The 27770-nt window shown below is 50.0% G+C and overlaps 1 protein-coding gene across 4 annotated transcripts in view; it reads right to left on the reverse strand.

The window, feature by feature from the left end:
• Window positions 1-27770, reverse strand: part of cacna1c (calcium channel, voltage-dependent, L type, alpha 1C subunit) — a 1225933-nt gene that overhangs the window by 335094 nt on the left and 863069 nt on the right. For all 4 annotated transcript variants that reach the window (XM_038780480.1, XM_038780479.1, XM_038780478.1 and 1 more), the window contains one exon: window positions 16684-16885. In XM_038780480.1, the coding sequence (XP_038636408.1) occupies window positions 16684-16885 (202 nt within the window). The remainder of the gene's footprint in view (window positions 1-16683; window positions 16886-27770) is intronic.

The raw sequence follows: 27770 nt of genomic DNA on the forward strand, positions 1-27770 counted from the left end.
CCGAGGCCTCCAAAACGATCCCCAACCTTAACCCAGCCCGAACGCACAATGGGAGTCCTGCCCCCTGTGCACCCACCCCCCAAGACTCACACAATGCATCCCCGGCCCGATCATGTGTGTAAAGAAAATGCCAGCCCGGCACCTTCGCATTGCCCCTGCCAGCTGCCAGTGCCACCTTTGCACCTTGGCAGTGCCAAGCTGGCACCCAGGTGGCACTGTCATAGTGCCAGGCTAGCACTGCCAGGATGCCAATCTGGCACTGCCAGGGAGCCCAGGCGGTACCAGCAGGCGTGCAGCTGGAGGCCTCCAATCCCCTAAGAGACGCCCATGAGTGCCATCCTGTCTGGCTCCCGTTTGTGGATACCAGTGCTGAACGGCGCTTGCCCAAAGTCTCTGAGGTGAAGGAGATGAATCCCAAAAACTCAGGTACCTCGGGAATCTGCAGATTAGAGTGACGCTTACTGCCTAGCTCTAATATGCAAATTTGCCAAAACATGATCCCACCCATTCAGATTGCAACGTCGCGCGAGATCGCATCGGCGTGGAGAGCAGGGTCTCCCGGCTGTAAATGGCCACGCTGCACCGCAGGAAGCTGTTTTTGTGGGAACAGCGTGGTCTTTGGATGCGCCCATCATATACTATTCACCCTAACTACTTAATCATTAGATTGATTAATAGATTAAGGACAATTTTATATTATGTACCCTCGGTTTGGACTACCAACAAGTGGAAACATCTTTGCTGGGTCGGAGAATCGCCGGGGGCCGGCGTGAATCCCGCCCCCGCCGTCTCCCAAAAGCTCCGGCACCAGAGAGTCAGCGGGGGCGGGAATCATGCCGCGCCTGTTGGCGGGCCCCCCCACGGCGATTCTCCTGCCCGCGATGGGCAGAAATCCCGCAGCTGTCATGCCGGTCCCGCCGGCGAGAATCAAACCCACCTACCTTACCAGCGGGCAGGTGGCGCGAGTGGGCTCTGGGGTTCTGGGGGGGGCGCGGGGCGATCTGGCCCCGGAGGGTGCCCCCACAGTAGCCTGGCCCGCGATCGGGGCCCATCGATCGGCGGGCGGGCCTGTGCCGTGGGGCACTCTTTTCTTTCCGCGTTCGTCAGAGTCTTCACGATGGCGGAGGCGGAAGTGAGCCCCTCTCCTGCGCATGTGCGGGGATGACATCCCTTCTGCACCGGCTGGCGTGGCGCCAATGGCCTTTTCCGCCGGCCGGCGGGGCACCAACCACTCCGGCGTGGGCCTAGCTCCTCAAGGTTGTTAAGTAATGGGTTAAGAGACATTGCAATTAGTTGTCTCACTTATGTTAAGTGTTCAATGATTGTCTCATTTATGTTAAGTGTTCAATGATTGACACTGATATGTAAAGGGGCTTCAGGTGGACTCTGGATCTGGTGATGTGATGATTGAGTTTAGTGCAGGTCTGTTAAAGTGAAATAAAGGTGTTTGTGAAAAGGAGCTGGACTTTTTGTCTCTTCATACCACAGCATCGATTACGTCTAACAGTTGGTAGCAGAGGATGGTTGCTGTGTAAATGTGAAGGGTTGAAAGAAACAATTTTTCCAGATCAAACCAAGGAGTTAAAAAAAAAGGGATATATTGCTGAACCCAGGACGAAGATGGCCGGATATGATTATCCTCCCTTATTTTCTGAAAGGGAATCATACAACCAATGGAGAAGTGCGGTAATTATGTGGACTAAGGTGACTGCTTTAGGAAAGAGAAAGCAAGGTATGGCATTGGCTCTTTCTTTACCGTATGGCAGTAAAATCCGAAACAAAGTGCTTTCTGAGCTGGAATTGGAAGAGTTAGACTCAGAAGAAGGTCTGGCGACTTTATTACTTTATATGGCAAGATTTATAAGAAAGATGACTTGTTAAGTGCATATGAAGCATGGTCGGATTTTGATAAGTTCTGGAAAAAGGAGGATTTATCTATGGAAGACTATATGATGGAATTTGGCAGACTTTATAAAAGGCTGCAGAAACACAGGCTGGAATTTCCACAGTCTGTGTTGGCCTTTAAATTACTTGACTGTGCTTGAGTGAGCAACATGGATAGGCTCTTGGTTTTGACAGGAGTTCAGTTTACGGATAACGATACCTTATTCGAACAGATGACAACAGTTTTTAAAAAATATTTTGGGGAAACATTCAATTCCAATGGCTCTGATGACCCAAATAGGTCAGCCTGCAATAAGGCAGAATATGGAAGATACACTACTAACAGGATAGCGAAATCGTATGGCTACGAACAGGCCTCAAGACTATAAAAGGAGACCGAGACAAGGAAATTATGAAGACAGAAACCCAGTTAGAACCTACATTAGGAGGATGAACCCCAGAAATTCCCCGGGGTATGATAAATCGATGTTTTCGATGTGACTCTCAATACCATTATGCTTTCAACTGTCCAACTCGTTATGATAGAGTATTTGAAGCGACACATGACACGGAAGAGTCAGAAGAGGAAATAGATAGTGACCAGAAAGAAGGCATTGTCCTATTAAGAAGCTGTTTTACGCCGGTAATGAGAGTGTTGGTTGCAGAATCTTTCAACTGTGCTGTATTGGACAGTGGCTGCACATCTACTGTGTGTGGGATTGACTGGTTAAAATGTTATCTGGACTCCTTGGATGCTGAAAATCGTAACCAGGTTAAGGAATTTAAAAGTTCCACCAGTTTCAGGTTTGGGGATGATAATACTCTGAAGTCGCTGAAAAGAGTGGTGATCCCTTGCAATATTGCTGGAGTGAATCTTTTCATTAGCACGGATGTTGTATCATGTGAGATACCTTTGCTTCTGAGCAGACCGTCGATGAAGAAAGCACACATGAAGCTGGATATGGACCAGGATAAGGCAACAGTTTTTGGGAAGACGGTGGACTTACAATTTACACAGTAGGGACACTATTGTATTCCATTATTGACAAATAATATTTCAAATAGAGTGGTTAAGGATGTGTTAATGGCAGTTGATAATGCGACTTTAGCTGATAAAAAGCTTATTGTAGTAAAACTGCATAGGCAATTTGCACATCCGTCTCCTCGGAGGCTGAAAAATGTATTAAAGGATGCAGGGGTAAGGGATGACGACTATACTAAGCTGATAGAACAGGTTAGTGATCGCTGTGAAGTTTGCAGGAAGTACAGAAGGACACCAGCACGACTGATAGTAACCCTACCTTTGGCCAGGGATTTGATGACATTGTGGCCATGGACCTTAAGATCTGGGATAAAGCAAATAATATATTTATTTGACTTTTGTAGATTTAGCAACCAGATTTAGTCAATCAACGATTGTACGAAGTAAAGAAAAGAGAGTAATTTTGGATAAAATTGTGGAAAAATGGATCGGGATAGAAATGGGTCCACCAGCAAAATTCTTTACGGACAATGGGGGAGAATTTGCTAATGATGAGTTTAGGGATATGTGTGAAAACATGAATATCAGAGTTATGAACACAGCTGCAAAAAGCCCATTTAGTAATGGTGTCTGCGAAAGAAATCATGCTGTTATCGATGACATGCTTCGGAAAATTTTGGGAGATCGACCAAACTGCACGCTAAATTCGGCTTTAGCATGGGCGGTACATGCAAAGAATTCATTGCAGATGGTTGGGGGCTATAGTCCTTATCAATTAGTGTTTGGTAGAAATCCTGAAATTCCCTCCATTTTGGATGACCAGCCTCCAGCTTGGGAAGGGACTACAATTAGTTCAGGTTTTGCTGAACATTTAAACGCATTACATAGCAGTAGAAAAGCATTTTTGGAAGCAGAAGTCTCTGAAAGAATTCGCAGAGCTTTAAGACATAATGTACAGCCATCAGATGCCATTTTTCAGCAAGGAGACATGGTATACTATAAGAGAGACAATTCTAATGAATGAAAAGGCCCAGTGAAGATCATAGGCATAGATGGCAAAACATTTATTTTGCAATATGGTAATCAAACTGTTAGGGTACATTCATCAAGGATAATGGGTACCGATTACAAATTTTCAAATTTAGACAGAGCAGACAGGCATGACGAGGAACCAGTGTCATCTGGTACGCATGTGTTACAGAACTGAGGACCAGTTAACTGATATAGACAGGGTTTCTGTAGAGGAACACGACACTTCTGATAAATTAGATCAGGCCATTTTTCCGAAACGGCAACTACCAAAGGTTGGTACAAAAGTGACATACTTGCCTGAAGGGTCTAGTCAATGGAAGGATGCAACTGTTATTAGTAGAGCAGGGAAGGCCACTGGAAAGTATAAACATTGGTTGAATGTACAGCATTCAGGGGAGGAAGTTAAGACAATGGATTGGGAAAACGAAGTTCAAAAATGGAGGGCACAGAAACGCAGTGCCAGTTCAGATAGCACTGTAGCCACCTGGGTTGGCCACTTCCTCACACAAAATGGAAGAACGCAAAGGTTACAGGGAAAAATGGACAGTTGCAAAGAGACAAGCAGTTTGCAGAATCCCCCGTGTATTCTAGCTGCTAAAGAAACCAGACAGCATTGTAACTAACTAGCTGTGCATATTAAGTGAGTGATTCCCGGTGATTCCCAGGCACAATGGACCAGCCGGCCCTCCCAACAGAACACCTTTGCAGCAGAAGACATAGAGAAGGAGAAACCTGGTCAGCAGCCGCCATCAAGTAAGTGTCATACAACGCACGCTACGAGAGTAGACACTCCTGACCCCTTTAGTCCACACCAACTGGAAGCCAGCGGATCCAGGACAAAGCAAGAAGCCATTGTTCCCTGATCCGGCAGTTCCCTTATTTCAGATAAGTATTGGCCTGTTAGTGGTAGGAATAGCCTAGTCTTTTAGTGTTATATGCATGAGTAGTAAATAACTGTGTAATAATAAACGTGTCTTGTTTGAACTTACTAATTGGTGTATTGAGTCATTGGTCTGAACTTGAACTTGAATCTTGTGGCGGTATCTTAACGATACCTAGCGACTCTAGAGCTAAGGAATAAAACAGAGCCAATTGAGTGTAAAGCGCACTCACCCAGAACGAGTAACAGTACATCAGATAGTGAACAGGTTTGCAGGAAAAGGTCGAGAACTATTGAAAGGATATCCCGCTACAGAAGAGAAAGATCAAGCAGTAGCAGTACAGAACGAGATACCAGGCAGGAGAGGGGACGTAGTTTATCAAGATCTCGGAACAGGAGTAAGACTACGAATACTAATAGAAGTAGAAGCCCACATGCACGTGAGATTTTGGTGGCTTCAAATAAATTAGATGAAAAAGTTATCAGAGATGCTAAACAGCAAGAATTGCATAGTTGGAGTGAATTTGGGGTATACACGGAAGTACCGAATAGGGGACAAAAAGCTCTGTCCCACAGATGGATTTTTTCAGAAAAGGTTCTTCCAGATGGAACTTATAAGGCAAAGGCCAGGCTTGTGGCAAGGGGATTTAAAGAAAACTTAGAAGATCAGGATTTAAGGGTAGATTCACCTACAGCAGGAAAGGTTATTTTAAAGATCTTCTTGGCTCTATTAGCCACAAAGGAATGGGAATGAAAATCTATAGATATAAAAGCTGCCTTTTTGCAGGGGCATCAGCTCCAGAGAGACATTTTTCTCCGTCCTCTTAAAGAAGCAGCTAACACAGAAGGGGTACTTTGGAAGTTGAACAAATGTGTATATGGATTAAATGATGCATCGAGAGTGTGGTACTTTTCGGTAAGGTCAGTCTTGTTAAAGTTAGGCTGTTGCCAGTTGAAAGCGGATCCTGCAATGTTTTACTGGCACTATAACGGAAATCTTGCTGGCATCTTTATGATGCATGTCGATGATTTTTTGTGGGGCGGGACTAGTGATTTTGAAGCCTTTGTAATCTGGTTTGAGAAAAGAATTCAGGGTTGGGAGTCAGGCTTCCGGTGCATTTAAATATATTGGACTGGACATCGGACAGACTAAGTTAGGGGTAACTTTGCGTCAGCAATCTTATTTGGAAAGCATCAGCCCAATAGCAATTAGTCGTGGCCGGATTTCACAAAAAGACACAATAGTTTCGGAGATAGAAAAAGAGCAACAGCGAAATTTAATTGGGCAACTGAACTGGTTAGGTAGACCGACTAGACCGGATGTGAGTTTTGATGTCTTAGAGTTTAGTACAAAAATGAATGATCCCAAAGTGGAAGACATAATAAGAGCAAATAAAGTGTTGGCCAAACTAAAAATGCAAGAGTGTTTTGAAGTTCCCGGTTTTAAGTGATCTTTGGCATTTGAATCTCATAGTTTATAGTGATGCGTCCTATGCAAATTTATGTGATGGAGTTTCAAGCGCAGGAGGTTTTATCATTTTCCTTTTGGGGAACAATGGTAAATGTTGCCCTCTTGTGTGGGAAACAAAGAAAATAAGAGTGGTCAAAAGCACTTTGGCTGCTGAGACATTGAGCTTAGTGGAAACGGTGGATATGGCCTTTTATATAAGTCAGATATTGACAGAAATTTTGGGATTAGGGGACTTGGGTAATATACCTATTGACTGTCACATTGACAATAAATCCCTGTCGGAAAATGTGCACTCTACAAAAAGTGTCAATGAAAAGAGGTTACGATAGACATCGCAAGTTTGAAGCAGATGTTGGACAGAGGGGAAATAACAAAAATTTTATGGGTTGACAGTAGCTATCAACTATCAGACTGTTTAACGAAAAGAGGGGCTAGTTCACGGAAACTTTTGGATATTGTGAATGAAGGGCGCCTGTTTCTGTGAATGTTGTTTTTTATTCTACTCAAAAAATAAGGGGGGGAAATCACGTGTGTGTTTTAGTTTCTTGAAATTTTAGTTTCTTGAAATTGTGTTTTCACCTAATTGGTTTTTTTCTCCAAGGAAGGGGAGACTGTTAAGTAATGGGTTAAGAGACATTGCAATTAGTTGTTTCACTTATGTTAAGTGTTCAATGATTGACACTGATATGTAAAGGGGCTTCAGATGGACTCTGGATCTGGTGATGTGATGATTGAGTTTAGTGCAGGTCTGTTAAAGTGAAATAAAGGTGTTTGTGAAAAGGAGCTGGACTTTTTGTCTCTTCATACCACAGCCTCGATTACGCCACTCCATCCCGCCGGGACCCCCCGCCCCGCCGGGTAGGGGAGAATCCCGGCCCTTGTTTGTGATACAGAGCAAGGCCAACAGCGTGGGTTAAATTCCCATACCGACTGAGGTTATTCATGAGCCTTCTCAACCTTGCCCTTCGCTTGAGGTGTGGTGATTCTCATGTTAAATCACCACCAGTCACTTTTCCCTTCAAAGCGGAAAGCAGCCGATGGTCATCTGGGATGCCTTAAGGATTTCAATTAGATCATCTTTTACTGAGATAAGAGCCCTGGTGGTTCTTATACCATTCTTGGGAATCCTGTTGCAAATGCTCAAGTGCCTTTATATCCTTCATTTCAGAATGTGTATATATATATATGTGTGTATCTCCGATAACCCTGCACAAAATAATTCTTATTCCATCAGAAAACAGAGCACAGCAGAAAATGATCATTATTCCAAATACAATGAGTGGAACATTTCTCAGAACCGCTGCTAATTTGCTGATTTTACTTCACTGAAAGTGGACCGGAAATCCCATTTAAACACAGGCATTTTTTGAAATATGGGGCAATAACCTTTTAAAAAATATATTTTATCATGGATTTCGGCATCACTGGCAAGAGCAGCATTTTGGCCATCCCTGTTTCCCCTTGAGAAGGTGGTTGTGAACCACCTTGATAAACCATTACATTCCTTGTGGTGGCAGTGTTCCTGCAGTGCTGTTAGGGATGAAGTTCCACGGGGCGGCACGTTGGCACAGTGGTTAGCAATGCTGCCTATGGCACTGAGACCCAGGTTCGATCCCGGCCCGGGTCACCACTGTGTGGAGTTTGAATATTTTCCCCGTGTCTGCGTGGGTCTCACCCCCACAACACAAAGATGTGCAGGATAGGTGGATTGGTCATGCTAAATTGCCCCTTAACTGGAAAAAAATAATTGGATACTCTAAATTTATAATTAAAAAAAGAGATAAAGTTCCAGGATTTTAACCCAATGACGCTGAAGGAACAATGATATATATGCGAATTAGAATGGTGTGTAACTTGGAAGAGAACATGCAAATGGTGGTGTTCCAATATGCCTGTTTCCCCTGTTCTTCAGGTGGTAGAGGTCACAGGTTTTGAAGGTGTTGTTGAAGGAAGCTTCACAAGTTGCTGCAGTGCATAAGTGCATACTGTAGATGATATGCAATGCTGTCACTGTGTTCTGGTGGTGGTGAGAGTGAATTTTTAAGGTAGTGGATGGGGTGCCAATCAAACAGCCTTTTCTTTCCTGGATGTTATTGAGTTTCTTGAATGTTGTTGGAGCTGCACTCATCCATGCAATTGGAAAGTATTACATCAAACCTCAAACTTGTGCCTTGTAGATTGTGGACAGTGTTTGGAGAGTTGGGTGTTGAATTACTTGCCACAAAATTCACAACCTCTGACCCGCTTTTGCAGCCACAATATTCACATGGCTGGTCCAGTTAGTTTTCTGGTCAATGGTAAACCTTAGGGTATTGATGGTAGGGGTTTCAGCAGTGGCAACACCTTTGCACGCGAAGGGGGGATGATCAGACTCTCTCTTGTTAAAGATGTTCATTGCCTGGCACTTGTGTGGTGTGAATGTTACTTGTCGCTCATCAGCTCAAATATGGATATTGCCTGGTCCTGTTGCATGTTGGTACAGACTGCTTGAATTTTATGGCTAGGCTAAAGATCCCAACATTGGAAGAGGAGCAGGTACCACTTCCACTTGGGCAAGAATCAGCTGGCTGCAAGCAATTATTTGTCAGCCTGCCAATTAACAGTGAGCAGATATGGGGACTGACCATAGAGGGTGTGGAGGTTGATCGGTATCTGTTCACACTTAGATTCGGGGATACAACTTGGTGAGCTAGCACAGATGCTCCCAAGCACTAGCAAAAGCTGTGACAGCTGAGCTCAGTGACAGTTGGAGGACTGCTGGCAGCCAGGGTAATGCTGAGCCCCAGGATGATGTTGTGCCTCTGGAATTGTCAGCAACATGGCAAATACTGCAGCTGTAGCATGAGGTAAATGAATGTCTGACAGAGCTTCCGGAGCCTGCACATCAAAGCATCAACAATCATAAAATCCCTACAGTGCAGAAGGAGCCTCACCAACCGTTCGAAAGACCACCCTACCTAAGTCCAATCTCCAACTCTATTCCTGCAACCCCACCCTAGGAGTCTATTTATGCCAGGTTTCTGGGTGTGTGCTTGGCTTCCGACATGAAAAGATTGGTGACCCTCATGAAGAGCCAGATCCATCAGACTAGTCAGTAGATTCTAGAGAACATCAACCTTGTCCATGATCTCGATGCAACAGGGCTAAGACGAAAGGGAACGTGTTGTTTTAAGTCTCCACCATGTCCTTGGGTTCCTAAGGTCAACAGGGAGGTACAAGTCTGCCTTGGGAAGAAGGAGGGGTGTCTTCCTTCTGTATCTGGGGATTTCCCTTAGGGAGCTCTTGCTGTGGACAGCAGCCCCTCAGCAGCTGCCTCAAGTAGCCGCATCAACAGAGGAGTTTTCTGCATCTGTGCAAGAACCCCTCAGCATGCCAGGGCCCTCGAGGCCTCAGGCAGTCAGTAGATAGCTTTCAAGGTAATCTCAACATGAGGATAGCAAGGCCAGCAGTCTAGGGAGTTAGTGTAGGGAAACACATAGGAAGTACACATAATAAATTTAAGAACAATACCTAGCTGCATTTGGGGTTCATGGGTGAATAGAGTCTCAAAATATAAAGAATTATGTTTCCTGTGCCTTGGATGGTAGGGCCTCTGTGTGGCAGCTTTTCCTGCACTGAGGTTGATTATGTTCCTCTTTGTGCCCTTTTCCTGTGTACCCACCCTAAGGTAGGCTCTTTTGTCAGTCCTGAGGTTGTTAATCTCCCTCTGCCTGAACCCCTCTCCCTCTCTATGCTTCACCTCAACAGGCACCCCAAAATCTGCATGAATGAGGTCCATAATAGGTGGCTTTTCTCAGTTTGCAAGGCATTTTATTCATTTACTGCTGCCTGCCATTCAACAATGGACCTCACAATGGCTGCTGGATGATGCTAAAACAGAGCTCCCGCTTGCATGCTGTTTGCCTTTGGCAGGCAAGGCTCTAAAGTCCCCAGGTTACCCTGTGGCATTTGCAAAATTGAAGAACCATATAAAATTGCTCACAATTGACCAATTGATTGCCTTAATTACCTTCCCATATCATCTATGTGTGATATCCTCACATCATGTCGACTGCAGTTGTCCAATCTCAAAGGCCATGCCTAAGTCATTACACCAAGATACTATAATAGTGTAACAAAGTTAGATACAAATTTCTTTAGCTGGTAGCACTAAATGGGTCAAATCTTATTGGCTGTTTCTTATACATCCACCTGATGGTCACTTTAATTGACATCAATATAGCTGAATCGACAGTAAGGCATGTAATAGATGACCAAAATGACACAGCACAAGACAAATTTCTCCCCCAACTTCTGTGCCTGTCAATTATTTTCTTCCAAAAATTTACCACAATGACTTATTTGCATTTTTTATGATCTTGTTAATTGCATTGTTAGTTTAAATTATTTGTGAACCACACACTTGTCAATATGGAAATTAATTTACATGCCCATCTTGTCTGTGCTGGTCTTTGCCAGAACAGTCTGAAAGTAGTCCCTGTTTGCACTCTCCCTGCCAATTAAGGAGGTCAAATTGTACAGAAAGAATGAGTTTAGTTCGTGGCCAAATTACTGTGGATCATCCTGTTTGTCACTGTTAGCAATCTCACTTTTATGTTTCAGAGCAGAGGGCCATCCATCGTCCAGATCATATACTGGGCGGAATTCTCCCAAAAAATGGCAAAAGGTATGAATTAGTGGAAAAGTTATTTTTTTAAAAATATTTTTCATTGCCTTTTTAAATTTTACACAGCAAACCTTTTGTGCCTGTTATTTACATACATACATATTTCTTGGTAAATCTTCTCCCCCATCCCCCCTCCCTGTCCCATCCTTGGGACCCCCTCTTCTGCCCTGCGTGTTTTATTGCTGAGCTTCTGTTCTCTTTTCTGCTTTTTTTGTTGTAGGCCTTGTGGGTTTGAGGGGAGGGGGTGGCTTCCTGCCCCACTCCTACCCTCTCCTTCCCCCCCCCCCCATGCTTCTCTCTGTGGCTCCCTGGGTTTCCTCCTCATCTCCTCCCCCCTTTTTACCTCCTTGAAGTGTGTGTTCTTGTCTGCTATCCCCCATCTTCCCCTCTTTCCCTAGTCGTTGTTGGCCTCCAACAGGTCTTGGAACAGGTCAACAAATTGTCCCCACGCTTTGTGGAAGCCCTCTTCCGACCCTCGGATGGTGTACTTGATCTTCTCCAGATGAAGAAATTCCGGCAGGTCTGTCAGCCAGTCTGCAGCTGTCGGTGGTGCTGCTGATCACCAGCCGAGCAGGATTCTCCAGCGTGCGATTAGGGAAGCGAAAGCAAGGACCTCGGCCCCCTTCCCCATGTGTAGCTCTGACTGATCCTATATCTTGAAAATTGCCACCCTCACTCCCACAACCGTTTGAAGGCTGTCCCGAATACTACAAGTGTGGGGCAAGCCCAGAACATGTGGGTGTGGTTGGCCGGGTCTCCCTGGCACCATTTACATTTATCCTCCATCTACGGGAAGAGCCTATTAATGCGGGTTCTGGTTAGGTGCGCTCTGTGCACCACTTTAAACTGCATGAGGCTGAGCCTTGCGCAGGAGGAGGTGGAGTTAGCCCTGCTCAGTGCTTCGCTCCAGAGTACCCAACCCACTTCTGTTCCCAGTACATCTTCCCATTTTCGTCTGGCTTTGTCCAGTGGTAGCCTTGCCCTTTCCAGCAGCTGTCCATAGATGTTCCCACAATACTCCCCTTCTTTACTGGCATGTTTATCAGCTCCTCTAATCATAGAATCACAGAATTTACAGTGCAGAAGCAGGCCATTAAGCCCATCGAGTCTGTACCGGCCCTTGGAAAGAGCACACTACGTAAGCTGCACTCCTCCACCCTATCCCCTTTATCTCCGTAACCCAACCTAACCTTTTTGGACACTAAGGGCAATTTAGAATGGCCAATCCACCTAACCTTCACATCTTTGAACTGTGGGAGGAAACCGGAGCACCTGGAGGAAACCCACACACACACGGGGAGAACGTGCAGATTCCACACAGACAGTGACCCAAGCTGGGAATTGAACCTGGGACTCTGAGCTGTGAAGCAACTGTGCTAACCACTACACCACCATGCTGCTCTGTGTGTCCTGGTGTGTCCCGGTACCCTGCCGCCTCCTTATGGAGAAAATGTTTGATTTGGAGGTGCCCGAGCTCCTGTCGTGTCGGTAGTTCCAGGTCTTCCGTCAGTTCACTCAGGGTCGCTATTCTGTCCCCCATGTAAAAGACCCTAACTGTTAGCATCCCCCCGTCCTGTCTCCATTTTATAAAGGTGGCGTAGAGCATGGCAGGTGGGAATCTGCGGTTTCCGCAGATGGGTGCCTTCTCGGTTCGACCGAAATGTTGCCTAATCTGGTTCCACGTCTTTAGTGTGGCTACCACCACTGGGCAAACGTCTATTTTGCCCCTCCCCCATTTGGGTTCACCAGGAAAGCCTCGCTCTTGCCCAGGTTGAGTTCGTAGCCCGAGAAGACGGCACAATCTCTCAGGAACTGCATGATTGCTTTCAGGCCTTTCTGTGGTTCTGAGACGTAGAGGAGGAGGTCATCCCACATCGAGTGAGTCTCTGCTCTCTGCCTTCTCTTTGGATGCCCTTCCAGCATTTTGCGTTTTGCAGAGCGATCGCCAGGGGTTTAATTGCTAGGGCAAACATGAGCGGGGCAGTGGGTATCCCTGCCGTGTGCCTCTGTGCAGCTGGAAGTATTCCGAGTTGGTGGTGTTGGTCCGAACGCTTGCCTTGGGAGCGTTGTACAGGCGTTTCACTGAAGAGGTGCTCCCAGCCCTAACCTCTCCCGTACTTCAACGAGGTACTTTCACTCAACTCTGTCGAATGCCTTTTTTCCGGTGATCTGGAGGGGGTCATAATTACATTTATCAGCCACCTGATGTTCACCGTTAGCCCGTTTGGTCCTCTGCAACCACTCTGGCATGCAGCTTTCCAGTCTCATGGCCCGGACTTTTGCGAGTATCTTCGCGTCGACATTAAGCAGAGAAATGGATCCGTACAATCCACATTCCATCAGGTCTTGTCTTTTTTGGGTATCAGCGATATCGTGGCCTGCGTTAGCGTAGGGGCACTGTGCCCATCGCTAATGAGTCTGCGAACATATCCCTTAGGTGTTGGGCCAGCGCAAATTTTTATAGAAGTCCGCCGGGAACCTATTGTCTCCCGGCACCTTCCCCGCCTGCATGGAGCTGATACTCATGATTTCTCCCCGATCTGTTGGTGCTTTCAGTTCCCTCCACCTGTCATCCCCACAACTGACATGAGCAGTCCATTGAGGAATTATTTCATCCCCATGCCCCCGTCGGGGGGCTTGGAGGTGTACAGCCCTCGGTAGAAGGTCTCAAATGGCAAGGGCATCAAAGGCCACAGGGTGCGAGAAGCAGCAGACTTCCCACCTTTGATGTGCATCCGAAGGACATACCTAGATGTAGCGGCAGAGCACGGAAGTTTATGAAGATTGAGGATCACTGAGTGGGCACTGGGGAGCACTGAGGGGAGGGGACACTTTCTATAGTTCGGAACAATAGAAGTTTCGAATGATCATCATTAAACATCTGGGGCGGGCTCTCCGACCCTGCGTCAGGTCAGAGAATCACCGGGGGCGGGCGCAAATCACGCAACGCTGCACCGACGCCGGTCCCCCCCCCGGCAATTCTCCTGCGCGATTGGCCAAGTGCCTGCCGAGTTTGGCCGAGTCCCGCCGGCATTGTTCTCGTGTGGTCCTAGCTGGCGGGACCTCGGCGTTCATGCTGCAGGGGGGGCGGCCTGGCCCGCGATCGGGGCCTACCGGTCAGCGGGCGGGCTTATCCCGGTGGGGGCCTATGTCCCTCCGCGCCGGGCCCCTGCAGGTCTCCGCCATGTTGCGTGGGGGCTGGCATGAAGATGGCAACCCAGGTGCATGCGTGAACTGGTGTAGGCCATGGCGCGCATGCGTAGACCCGCGTCACCCGTGGCACGCATGCATGGACCTGCGTCGCCTGTGCTGACGCCCGTATCGGCAGCTGGAGCAGCGCGAGGCTCTCCAGTGCCGTCCTGGCCTCCTGTGTGGTGCAGGATCGCTGATCCTAGGGGCCAGATGACGCCGTCATAAAACGATCCGGCATTTACGACGGTGTCAACACTTAGCCCCAGGATCGGAGAATGCCGCACCTGATACATGTAAAGATCTCTGTCACGTTATTCTGCAACCCCCTCCCCCCGCCCACTTCTTTCCAGCAAAGACCCCCCCAATTGCTGTTATCAGCCCACCAAGTGAGCAACACCCTGCTGAGGGGTCGCCAAAGGCCCCACTTCATGCCCTCCCAATTCCGCCTTCAGGTCCCACCCAGACAGGGTGCAGTGCCTGTCATAATATCCACTCATGAGATGCAGACAGGCAATGATTGACACACAGGATAACCAATGAACACGCTCGACACAGAACAACCAAACACCAGACAGGACACCACCACTATAAAGCCCACAGGGCATTAAGGCTCTCTCTCTCTCTCACAGGACATGGCTAGGGAGATAGTCACAGTGCACAGGCCAATGAACATCATCACTATGTGGTAGAGAGCTAGTCTGGTCAAGCCAGTAGGAGGTTATCAGTTAGGTTAATAGAGTGTCAACCCACAGCAGATTATGTACAGCAATCAGCAGGTTCAATAGAACAGTGTTGGACCATCTCCTGTGTCGCAAGCCTGTTTCTCATTTTACTGCATCCAGTTGCAGTCGATGTTAGACCAACATAGATAACACATCATGGTACCAGGGAGCTATTAACTCTAACGAACCTACCTGGAGTGAATCTGCAACGACCAGCACGCAGCCATCCAGCGGCATGGAAACAATCCAACCTCCTCCGCAACTCTGGATCTCCGGCAACCTTGGCGCCAACTGGAAAGTCTTCAAACAGAAGTTCCTTCTCTATATCAAGGCCTCCAACCTCGAGGCAGCATTGGATGCCCGAAAGATGGCACTGTTCCTGTAGACTGCGGGGGAATCACGCCATCCACATCTATAACTCGCTCACGTTTGCCGATGGCGAAGACAAGACGAAGTTCAAGACGGTTCTGCTGAAATTCGACAACCACTGCGACATTGAGGTAAATGAGAGCTTTGAACAGAACATCTTCCAACAGAAGCTTCAGGATAAGGATGAACCTTTTCAGTCCTTCTTGACCCATCGCCGCATCCTAGCGCAGTCATGTAATTATGACTCGACGGCTGATTCCATGATCAGGCTCGACACAGAACAACCAAACACCAGACAGGACACCACCACTATAAAGCCCACAGGGCATTAAGGCTCTCTCTCTCTCTCTCACAGGACATGGCTAGGGAGATAGTCACAGTGCACAGGCCAATGAACATCATCACCATGTGGTAGAGAGCTAGTCTGGTCAAGCCAGTAGGAGGTTATCAGTTAGGTTAATAGAGTGTCAACCCATAGCAGATTATGTACAGCAATCAGCAGGTTCAATAAAACAGTGTTGGACCATCTCCTGTGTCGGAAGCCTGTTTCTCGTTTTACTGCATCCAGTTGCAGTCGATGTTAGACCAACACAGATAACACATCAGTGCCCTGGCACTGTCCAGCCATGTCTCTGACCACCCGGGGGCTACAAAGGTCTCTGAGCCCCCAGTATGGTCATCACATCTATCCAGAGAATTGAAGTGGCGATGGGAAGGTCCTCATTGAGGAACCCTTGCACTTTAATGTCTGAGTTGTGTCAGCTGCTTCTGTGGTGGAAAAGTGCCTCCAGTGCAGGCATGTTGTTCAGGCATCAGAAGTCGAAAAAGACCAAATCTAAAAAAAAATGCTGTCAAAGCACCTGCTCTTTCTAGGAAGCACTTCAGAGTAGAAACAAATGCATCATAGAAAAAATACAAGACGTCTGCTCAAAAGAAACACACTTCAGAGCTAATGGACCGTCAAGGGGTCGGGGGAGAGGAGGAGGAGGAATACCCGGCGGCCGCGCCATTTGACTTTAATTTTACTAATGAGATTAAAATTAATGCAAATTAGCTGTGATCAGGATCCTGATCATGCCAGCTTGGAGCATCAGAAACTGTTTTGTGCAAGGTGCAAATCCTGTTCTGTGCTCTCTCGCAATTCTCCTGACATAGCAGGATTTGCGCTGGGCACAACACGCCCATAAAATTGCACCCACTATAATTTCAGATCGCTGAACTAATTCAACCTGTGCTTTTGCTGGTTTGGGGTGCTTGATATTGCAGAAACCATTATCTACCACTGATGACCATTTGCATGAAAAGCACATTTACCTGAAAAAGCTAAAGAGTGATAACAAAATATTATTTATCAGTTGATGCCACACATTGGTATCTGACAAAGGAATTTTTCATTCATATATCTTATGACGTGCAATTACTCAAACTATTCATACTAGCATATATACTACCAGTTCCTCTTTGTCCGTTAAACTTTTTATTCACCTGATTTTTGTCCAGTTCACAGTTTTTGTATTCCTGTTCCCCCTGTTCCTGAAATGTGACAATGACGAAACCTACAAAAATATTCATCATGAAGAAGGCAATAACGATGATATAGATGATGAAGAAAATGGATATCTCCACTCTGTAGTTGTAAATTGGACCAGCATCTTCTGTATGAGAATCAATGGCTCGATAAAGCAACCTGCATGCATAAAACAGGAGAAATACATTTACAATTTAACCTGAAATAAGGTAACTTTCTTGTTTTGTATTCATTATGTTTCTTCTGATGTTTTCGACTCTTACACTTTCATATAGTTGCATCTTGCAACTTGGTTTGACTAGGAAATCAGAAATTGTAGATATCTTTACAAAGGCTTTCAACTGTTCCTACCTTCATCGAAGCACTCCATCAGAAACCTGAAGCTCCTGAGTGACTTAGAAGGATTAGATTAACGAATATAGTTTTTAGTTGAAAGATGAATGTTGCACTATTCACAATTTAGGCTGGTGTTTGGTCTATTCAATTAAATGGGCAACATTTAACTTAGTGGATGTTGCCACTAAGTTATAATTGTATAGTATATTGAGTTTTCGTGGAATTATCTTTTCTACACAGGCAAATGGCATGAAATGTGGAAGAAGGAAAATATATAATTTGCTCCTTGTGCCATGAAGCAGTCCAACACTATATCACATGAAGTTCGTGACTTCAATATGCAAAAACCAAACACTTCCCCACATGGAGAATTGAAAGAATATCAGGGGCTGGATTCTCAGTTAGGGTGACTATGGACAGGATTCTCCGTTAGCCGACGCCAAAATCGTGTTCGGAGATGGGCCGGAGAATCCACTTTTACGGCGGAATCGGGTGGTGCCGTTTTCTGATGCTCCTCACCCTCAAAAACGGCGTACTAATTGTACGCTGTCGGGACCGTCTCCTGAGGGCCTCACCCGATGCTCCGCCCCCAATGGGCCGAGTCCCCGACGGCTTGGGGCGTGTGTCCTCTCACTTTTCAGGGACCTCACTTGGCGGGTGTGGACTATAGCCAGTGCCGCCACAGTCGGGGGAGGGGGGGACCGTTCTGCTGGCAGGGGGCTTCGGTGGGGGATGAGGGCACTGGTGGAGGGGTAATGCGGGGGTGGGGGGAGGTTACAGGGGGGCAGTCTTTGGCAGGCCAGGTCCACTTGCGGCCGGCGCCACGTTGTATGGGCCGGCGGCCGTCGGCTGTCGCCATGCGCATGTGCGGCCACGGACCTGGCCATTCTGTGTCTGTATCGGCAGGTAAAGTGGGAGCTTTACGTGGAGAGGCTGCTAGTCCCCTGCCGGGCGGAGCATCAGTGCAGGGGTGCCGCCGACTTTTTGATTGTATGATCAGACGGATCGTGCCGGCATAGCCGCAGAATTGGAGAATCCAGTCCTATGTTCTCCCATCAGAGCTGAATGACTTCTGGTTTGCGCTGGTGCTAGGTGTGGCACCCAGAAGCGACCCATCATATCACATACCCACCCACATATCAGAGACGGCCCCATCAGAGATCCCCATATGAGAGACATATCAAGTCAAAACACATTACAAGGCTTTAACCCCCCTCAGATCCTTTGATCTGTAAGGCATCTATAGCGTTTCAAAGAAAAATACCTTTGCGTAGGCTGCATTTGGCAGGGTAATAGCTTCCAGACAGTCGGATGCCTGGATTGTTTCATTTCATTTATCTTCACACTTGAATGCATCTCAAATGCTCTGCTTTTGAACCTAAATGCAATGTTTCTAAACATCTAGGAGTTAAATGCTTTCACTTTCTCTTTTTCTCAGCAGAAAGCACTTAACTGTTTTTGATGTTGTCAGGAGCTGTCAATCATAGCTAGATGTTTATAAACAACTCGAGCCGCATTGAGTGGACTTGACGGTGAATCAGGGAGGGGGCCAGCGCCCGAAGTGGAGGGTGGATGTGGAGCTGTTGGCAGATGAAGTGGTTTGTGAGCGGGTGAGGACTGCCATTTGGGGATATGTGGAGCTGAATGACACCGGTGAGGTTTCGGCCACCATACTGTGTGCGGCATTGAAGGCAGTAATAAGGGGGGAGTTTATTTTGATACGGGCACACAGGGATAAGACAGAGCAGGCGGAGATGGCGATGTTAGTGGATGAGATTTTGTCGGTGGATAGGAGGTATTCGGAGGCCCCAAGGCAGGGTTGCTGAGGGAGCGGCAGAAACTACAGATGGAGTTTTAGCTGATATCCACGGATAAGGCAGTGGGGCAGTTGAGGAGAGTTAAAGGGGTGGTCTATGAAAAGTTAAGTAGGATGTTGGCACGTCAATTGAAGAAGCAGGAGGCAACGAGGGAGATCGGAAAGGTGAAGGATAGGGTAGAGAAGGTAGTCTTGGCCCCGTGGGCATGAATGGGGTGTTTGGGAATTTTTATAAGAATCAGTATGAGTCGCAACCCTTAGCTGGAGTGGAGGGAATAAGACATTTTTTGGAGGGGTTGGAGTTCCCGAGGGTGGAGGAGGACCTGGTGGAGGGACTGGGAGTCCCCATTGGGCTGGTGGAGGTGGTGCACTGTATGGGGGCGATGCAGTCGGGGAAGGTACCCCGGACGGGTTTTCAGTGGAAATTTACAATCCATTTTTGGGGGAACCTGGGGCCCCTACTGGTAAGGGTATTTAATGAGGTGAGGGAGCAGGGGTGTGTTCCCCCCTGATGCTATTGCAGGCCTCGATTTTCTTAAGTTTAAAGAGGGACAAGGGTATGTTACAACGTGGGTCCTACTGGCCAATTTCACTGTTAAATGTGGAAGCAAAGTTACTTTCCAAGATCTTGGCCTCAAGGATTGAGGACTGTGTGCATGGGGTGATACAGGAGGACCAAACGGGGTTTGTTAGGGGGAGGCACTTGTCGGCCAACATCAAGCGACTATGGAATGTTATAATGATGCCCCTGGGGGGACGAAGTGTGGAGGTGGTGATCGCCATGAATGCGGAGAAGGCCTTCGACCAGGTGGAGTAGTTGTGGGAGATGCTGGGGTGGTTTGGATTTGGGCAGGGGTTTGTTGATTGGGTCCGGCTGCTGTACCGGGCACCAGTAGCGAGTGTGCGAATGAACCGGATGAATTGTATAGAATATTTTATAGGCTGCACCAGGGACGAGACAGGAATGTCCAATCTCCCCATTGCTCTTTGCCTTGGCTATAGAGCCATTGGCAATGGGGGGGGGGGGGGGGGGGGGGGGGGGAGGACTTCTGATATCTGGGTATCCAGTTGGCACGGGGATGGGAGCAGCTGCACAAGCTGAATTTGGCTCAGTTGGTGGAAAAGATGAAGCGGGATTTTAGGAGGTGGGATGAGTTCCCGATGTCGCTGGCGGGGCAGGTGCAGTTGGTAAAGATGACGGTACTCCCAAGGTTCTTGTTTGTGTTTTAGAATATCCTGATCTTTATTCCTAATGCTTTTTTCAGAAGGGTGAATGTGCTGATTTGGGGGTTTGTTTGAGCGGGTAAAGCCCCACGATGAAGAAGGTGCTGCTGGAGAAGGGTCGAGGGTGAGGCGGGTTATCTCTTCCGAATTTAATGAATTACTATTGGCCAGTGAATATAGCCATGTTGAGGAAGTGGGTAGTGAGGGAGGGTTCAGTGTGGGAGCGGATGGAGGCAGCCTCTTGTAAAGACACAGGTTTTTGGGCATTGTTGACTCTGCCTTTGCCATTCTTGCTGACCAGGTACTCCACTAGTCCAGTGGTGGTGGCGGCCCTGAGGGTGTGGGGCAGTGGCGGAAGCACCTGAGGCTGCAGGGGGCCTCGGTTTGGGCACCAATCTGTGCGAATCACCGGTTTGTCCCGGGGGTCTGGATGGGGGGTTTTGGGAGTCGCAACAGGAGGGGATGAGCAGCTTGGGGATCTTTTCGTTGGGAGCAGATTTCCCGCTCCCAATGGGTTCCGTTACTTACGGGTGAGGTATTTTGTTCGGAAGCAGGTATCGTCCTTTCCTCACCTGCCGCCCCAGGGGCTGCAAGACAAGGTGGTGTCAAGAACAGGAGTAGGGAAGGGTCAGAAATTTACAAGCAGCTGATGGATTGGGAGAGACCCACGATAGGGGTAGTGAAGCACAAGTGAGAGGAAGAGTTGGGAGGGCGTGGGAGGCTGGGCTGTGGGAGGAGGCTTTGAGGACGGTGAATGCATCCTCATCGTGCATTGGGCTCAGCCTTATTCAGTTTAAGGTGATCCACAGGACACACATGATGGTGGCCAGGATGAGCACGTTTTTTGAAGGGGTGGAAGATAGGTGTGGGCGTTGCGCGGGTGGGTTGGCAAATCATGTCCGTGTGTTTTGGGCTTGTCCGAAGCTTGGGGGATTCTGGCAGGGGTTTACCGATGTTAGGTTGGAGGTCCTGAAGGTGAAGGTCCGGAAGTGGTGATCTTTGGAGTGTCAGAAGACCCAGGAATCCAGGGAGCAAGAGAGGCCGATGTTTTGACCTTTGCCTCCCTGGTAGCCTGGAGACGGATATTATTATTATCATTATTAGAATGGAAGGACTCGGGGGGGGGGGCCCCGAAACCTGGGGTGTGGGTGAGTGACCTGGCAGAGTTTCTCAGGCTGGAAAAGATAAAGTTCTCCTTTAGAGGGTCTGTGGATGGGTTTGTCCAGAGATGGCAGCTGTTCATCGACTTCTTCAAGAATAGTTAAGATGTCAGCAATCTGGGGGGGGTGTATAAAATGGGGAAGTAGCGGAGCTGGGGAGTGGGAAGGGGTGTTAGGTATTTAGTTGATTCGGGCATTTGCAGCCCTGTTGACTTGTTTTGTTTTGTGATTGTGTTTGATGTGTAAATATACAAATGCCTCAATAAAATATTTTTTAAAAAAAATAATTAATTAATAAACAATACGAGGTGCACCGCATCAGGGTCATGCTGGCAAATACCTGCACCAATCTATACCCTCGTGAATCCTGGCCGAGAGGGTTGGGGCATCTCAGAGGTGTAGAGAATCCTGTGTGCATCCATTAATAGGATGAAAATGGGTTCATTTGCATCCTCCTGCTAGGGCAGGGCAAAAACCTCAATGTCACCGCCAGCGGATGGACCGAAGCATTGATGCTACTCCCGTTTTTCCCCCAACACGAGATTGTTTGTTGCATCGGGAACTCCACGACTGGCGGCAGAGAATCTCCCCCCAACCTTTTCCACCCCAACCCCCTCCGCAGATGACATCTTAGTGTCAGTGGAAAGGGGGGGAGGTAGGGCCACCCATGTACTGGGAGGGGGGGGTGATCCAGAAAATCCCAAGGGAGGTGGTGGGCTGAATTGCATTGCGGGCATGGAGGCGGGGTCCAGCTGCTGGACCTCACCATTGGGTCGCCCGCTCCAAATGGTGACCCATGAGCAGGATTTACTGGGGAATCCCTGCAAAGAAAATATCTTGCTTCTAGATTTGCGCTGGCAGCAAGAGGACAAATTAGGTGCAATTCAGCTGCGGCGGAAGAACATAGGGCGGGTTTGCCATCGGGATTTTCCGTTTTGGTGGCTGATCAATGAGGTTTCCCATTGTGGGGCAGCCCCTGCCGTCGGCAAATCCCCGGGCTGCCGGAAAAACAGAGGGTGGGATTATCCGACCCCCCGCCGGGCGGCGTGAATCCCACCCTGCCACTCCGATGTCGGCTGCAAAATTCTCCGGTGCCGGTTTTCAGGCGGGAGTGGGGATCACGCTGGACGCCCCCCCCAGCAATTCTCCAGGCCCCGATGGGCTGAGCGACCACCCGTTTTCGGCCAGTCCCGTCAGCGTTCAATAGACATGGTCCATCCCGGCAGGACCTGGCTTGGAGGGCGGCTAGCGGGGTCCTCAGGGAGGCGCGGGGGGATCTGGCCCCCGGGGTGGGCCCCCACGGTGTCCTGGCCCGCGATCGGGGCCCACCGATTAGCGGGCGGGCCTGTGATGTGGGGGCACTCTTTCCCTCTTCGCCGGCCTCTGGAAGGCTCCGACACGGCCGGCGCGGAGAAGAAACCCCCAGCACATGTGCAGGAAACACGCGGGCGGTTCTGCGCATGCGCCAGAACACGCAGGCAGCCCTGCGCATGTGCCAACCTGCGCCGGCCGGCGGCGGCCCTTTGGCGCCGGTTAGCGCAGCGCCAACCCCTCCAGCGCTAGCCTAGCCCCCGGAAATGCAAAGAATTCCGCAACTTCAGGGTGGCCCGACACGGAGTGGTTCACGCCGCTCTTGGTGCCGGTACAGGCCACCAATTGCGGGAGAATCCCACCCAGAGAATCCCAACGGCGGAGAATTTTTCCCAAAACGGAGAATTCTGGCCCAGTAACTTAAAATGATTAAAGAGGTTTATCCATATTACAGTTGTGGTCCCTTACAGAGTGTTGCTTTCGGGATTCTCTCAGCCCATGCCGGGTCGGAGAATCGGCAGGTCGGGCACGAATAGCGCGTCGCCGCCCCGACGCCGGTCTGCCGATTCTCCGGTGAGTGGAGAATCGGCGCCATTGGCCCCGGCGCGGTGCCAGTCGCGGCCCCCCCGGCGATTCTCTGCCCGGGATGGGCCGAGTGGCCGCCCAAAAAAGCCAGAGTCCCACCGGCGCTGTTCACATCTGGTCTTACCCGGCGGGACCTTGGCATCCATTCTGTCTGGGGCGGCCTGGTGGGGGGTGGAGGGGGAGTTCAACCCGGGGGGGGGGGCCCTCCACCGTGGCCTGGCCCACGATCGGGATCTACTGATCGGTGGGCCGGCCTCTCGTGGTGGGGGCCTCATTTGTTCCGTTGCGTCGGGGCCGGCGCGGAGAAGGAGGCGACCGTGCATGGGCGCATTCACGCCAGTCGCAGTGAGTATGCGTGCTGGTCGCAGCGTGCATGCGCAGACCCGCAGCGCCCATTTGACGCCGGTATCGGCAGCTGGAGCGGCGTGGGTCGCTCCTGTGCCGTGCTAGACCCCTGTAGGGCAGAGGATCGCTACACTTCGTGGTCCGATGACGCCGTCGTTAAACTCTGCTTTCAGGTGGCAGAATGCCGCCCAGAGTGTTCGTTTAAGCCTTTCTCCCATGTAATTATTTCTCTGGCGTCTGTTGAGGGTTTGAGCATGTCCAGGCTTTGGCGTGTTTTTTCAGTCTGCAAAAGAGGATCTGTAAGCAAGACCTGATTCACTAGTGCTCCTGTTTTCAGAGCTATTACTGTTCTGCTGAGTTACTGTTATTGGCAAACTTTGTTACTTATTTATATGAACAAGTTCCTTCTTTTAAGCAATGTATTTGACGACCGACTACCTTTTTTGTGGTATCAAGTTACCACTGGGTTACTTTGAGTTTCTTTCATGAGAGGATCTACAGCATATTCCTTGCATTTATCAATAAAAAAGAAAATTCGAAGAATGCATAAAGGACCCCTAATCTGACACTGCCAGTTGCCTGCCACCCAGATTAGGTTAAAATTAATTGCTCAGTCTTATACTAGGATTCACAGTGCAGAAGGAGGCCATCCAGCCCAACGAGTCTGCACAGACCTTCTAAAAGAGCACCCCACCCAGGTCCACTCCCCTGCCCCATCCCTGTAAACCCACAAACCTGCACATATCTGGACATTAAGGGGCAATTTAGGATGGCCAGTCCACCTAACCTGCACACCTTTGGACTGTGGGAGCATCCGGAGGAAACCCACGCAATCATGGGGAGAAAGTGCAAACTCTACACAGTCACTCAAGGCTGGAATTGAACCAGGATCCCTGGTGCTGTGAGGCAGCAGTGCTAACCACTGTGCCATTGTGCTGCCTATATTTACTCACAACTGTATGACAAAGATTGATTTTTCATTTGTCGTACTTCTGAAGCGCCTTGGGATGTTTTATAAATTAAAGGTTCAATGTAGGTGAAATTTCTGGTGAATATGCATTTTGCTAATCAGCTTGTTGTACATCATGGGCGTGATACTTTGTTTCTGAGACTAAGTGTTGACGCCAATGTAGAATTTGTGGATATTCCTGACAGAAGCACTGGTGCCACACCTGGACCGATTCCGCTACTATTAAAGGACCGGCATTGGCATCACATGGATGAGAAACGGTGCCAGATTTGCGATTCACACTCATGAGGCTGACAAGCTGCAGCTGCATACACACACTTCATTCCCCAAACATACCATACCAGCCAACAAGATGGCAGCGAAGAGAGCAGCCCCGAGGTTTACAGATGCCGAGCTGGAGACCCTCTTGGGCGTGGCAGATGAGCGGAGGATGACCCTGTACCCCGGCCCAGGATGTAAGCTGCCAGCTGCCGCCGTTCGACACTCATCTTGGTTGTGCACTTTAGAGAAGGGGCTCCTGGGACACTCTCTGGTGCGCACCACACAGCTGGTACAGCAGGTGGAGGTAGGAACACCCAAGGGGGCGGATGGTCGGAGGGCAGGCTGTCCCTAAGGACTAGCCACTGTCCAGACGAGCTTCTGGAACAAACAGTCCCATGCATAGCGGTGAGGCAGTCACAAAACCAGGGACTACATGAGGGGTTGTCGGCTGGCATCCAGTACCTGCAGGTGCAGCTGGAACTGGGTGCAGCTGCAGGTGGTGGTGTCGACAATGTGTGCCACTCAGGCCCACATCGCATGCGTGGAATACACGGTGGAGGCATTGTGGGAGGGGGGAGGGGGGGGGGGGGGGCTATGGATCAGCATATCCAAGGCCTGGGACATACTGTGCAGGTTGAGGCTGAGGCCGAGGACAGGGTTTCCACCTCACAGATGACCATGTCCCAGAGCCACCTGGAAATCGCAGTGGCGGTCCTGAGCCTGGCCCAGTCACAGTGGCTGGAAAAGTTGGCAGCATTGTCCAGGCACTGGCCAAGGTGGCGCAGATACAGAGGGAGATAGTTTAATGCCAGAAGGAGATGGCGTAGTCACTGGCTGATGTGGCACAGACCCAGAAGGTGGTGGCATAGTTGCAGCTTGAGGCACTCCCAGATGGGGATGGTCCACTCCCTGTACTCCACAAGCTTGCAGACCATGCTCGAGCCCAGACCGAGCCTCCAGCCTGGCAGTGCCGGTGGCTAGGGCACCTCAGGGGATAGCTCTCCTCGCACTCCCATCCTATGGAATAGCCCGGGGGCCAAGGGGCACCCTGAGGGAGGAGGAGGTGATTGGGTGTGTGCCAATGACTCCCGCAGATGAAGTGCTGTAACAGCGCAGCATCTCGGACCCCTCCCCCCACTCCCGGTGCATCTGGTGGCAGTGGGCAAAACGGGGCAGCAGCCCCAGTAGATGCCCGCCAATGTGGACCCTGGTTGCAGGTCAGGAATCACAACAGGCCTCCTCCACTCCTGCTCTCCCCTCTTGGGTTCCAACTAGACGTAGAGTAGCGTTAGGGCCCGTATGGTCAGAAAGTTAGACACCAGAGGCGGGATTCTTCCCTACTCGGCGGGGCGGGCTGTACCGGCGCCAAGGAGTGGCATGAACCACTCCGGCGTCGGGCCGCCCGTAAGATGCGGAATCCTCCACACGTTCAGAGGCTAGGTTGGTGCCGGTGGGGTTGGCGCCGTGCAAGCCGGCGCAGAAGGGCTTGGTGCCGCGCCAACCGGCGCTGAAGGGCCTCTGCCAGCTGCCGAAAGTTGGCGCATGCGCGGGAGCGCCAGCGTGTGCTGGCGTCATCCCAGCGCATGCGCAGGGGGGTTCTTCTTTGCGCCGGCCATGGTGGAGGTTGACAGCAGCCGCGCGGAGGGAAAGAGTGCCCCCACGGCACAGGCCCGCCCGCGGATCGGTGGGCCAGGCCACCGTGGGGGCACCCCCCGGGACCAGATCTCCTCGCGCCGCCCCGAGAAATCTGCAGGCTGCCTGTAGAGCCAGGTCCCGCCAGTACAGACTTGGTTTGATTTACGCTGGCGGGACCAGCTGAAAATGGGTGGCCGCTCGGCCCATTGCGGGCCGGAGAATTGGCGGGGGAATCTGCTAGCGACCGGCGACCGGCGCGGCGCGATTTGCTCCCCCGCCAAAACCCCAGCGCCGGAGCATTCGGCAGCCGCCGTCGGGGCAGGATTCAAGCCGCCCCCCGGCGATTCTCCGACCCGGCGGGGGCTCGGAGAATCCCGTACCAATTAAGTTAGCACGGGTGTAGTTATAGGGTCTAGGGGACCAATCTGTATATATTCGTTCACATTAAACACCTGTTTAACCTGCCACCCTGTGCTCTGTCTAATGGGTGTGAGGGGTGGGTTGGTCTAGGCTGGCCGGGGTGGGGGAATGGGTGGATGTTGGGGGAGGGGGAGGAATGGGTGAACCTTGTGAGTGGCCCAGGCTCACTATCGCCCTGCCCGTCCCCACTATCGCAACCCCAGGGATACGCTGGGACCATGTGATGGAATGCCGGGGGGTGGTGGTAAGGAGGGACTGTGGGGTTGGGATGCGGTGTCCGTCCCCCTGGTCAATCCTCCCCCTCCATGCCTCCTCTCCCCCCCAACCCCACTTAGTTGGTAAACCTGGAGATGATCAGAGCATGCCGTGTGCGTTGACCCTGGTGCTTCCCTAGGCCCAATGTCCTGCCCACCCCCACCCTACCCCGCATCCTCCTCGTCGGATAAGGCCTGGCGTTCCTCCTCCTCCTACTCCAAGTGAACCGTACTGCTGGCCTGCCTGGGTCTGCTTTAAAAGCCAGCTATTTAGCCCTGTGCTAAACTAGACGCTGATGCGGGCGACCCTCACAGCATCAGACTGGAGGGCACCTCCAGAGCGGACCGGGCACCTGAACCGCATCTTCAGGAGGCCGGAGCATCGCACGATCACACCCCTGGTTGCTGTATGGCCGTCATTGTAGCGGGTCTCTGCGTCGGTCTGTGGCCTCCGGATAGCCTTTATCAGCCACAACCGCAGTAGATAACCCCTGTCGCCTCGGATCCAGCCTGCCCAGTCTTGGGGGGCATGGGGGGGGGGGCATTTCGAACATGTCAGGAATCGTTGAGTGTGCCAGGATGAGTTGTGCACACTGCTCGGGTAGCTGATAGCCACAAATGAGATGCACATTAATTGAGTGGTACCCTTTTCGGTTTGTGCATAGTGGCCTGTCATCTGCAAGTGCTCTGGGGCACCCCGTTGATTGCGGCGAATCCTGTTGCCCGG

This window comes from Scyliorhinus canicula, chromosome 20, assembly GCF_902713615.1.
Source record: "Scyliorhinus canicula chromosome 20, sScyCan1.1, whole genome shotgun sequence".
NCBI classification, from domain to species: Eukaryota; Metazoa; Chordata; class Chondrichthyes; order Carcharhiniformes; family Scyliorhinidae; genus Scyliorhinus; species Scyliorhinus canicula.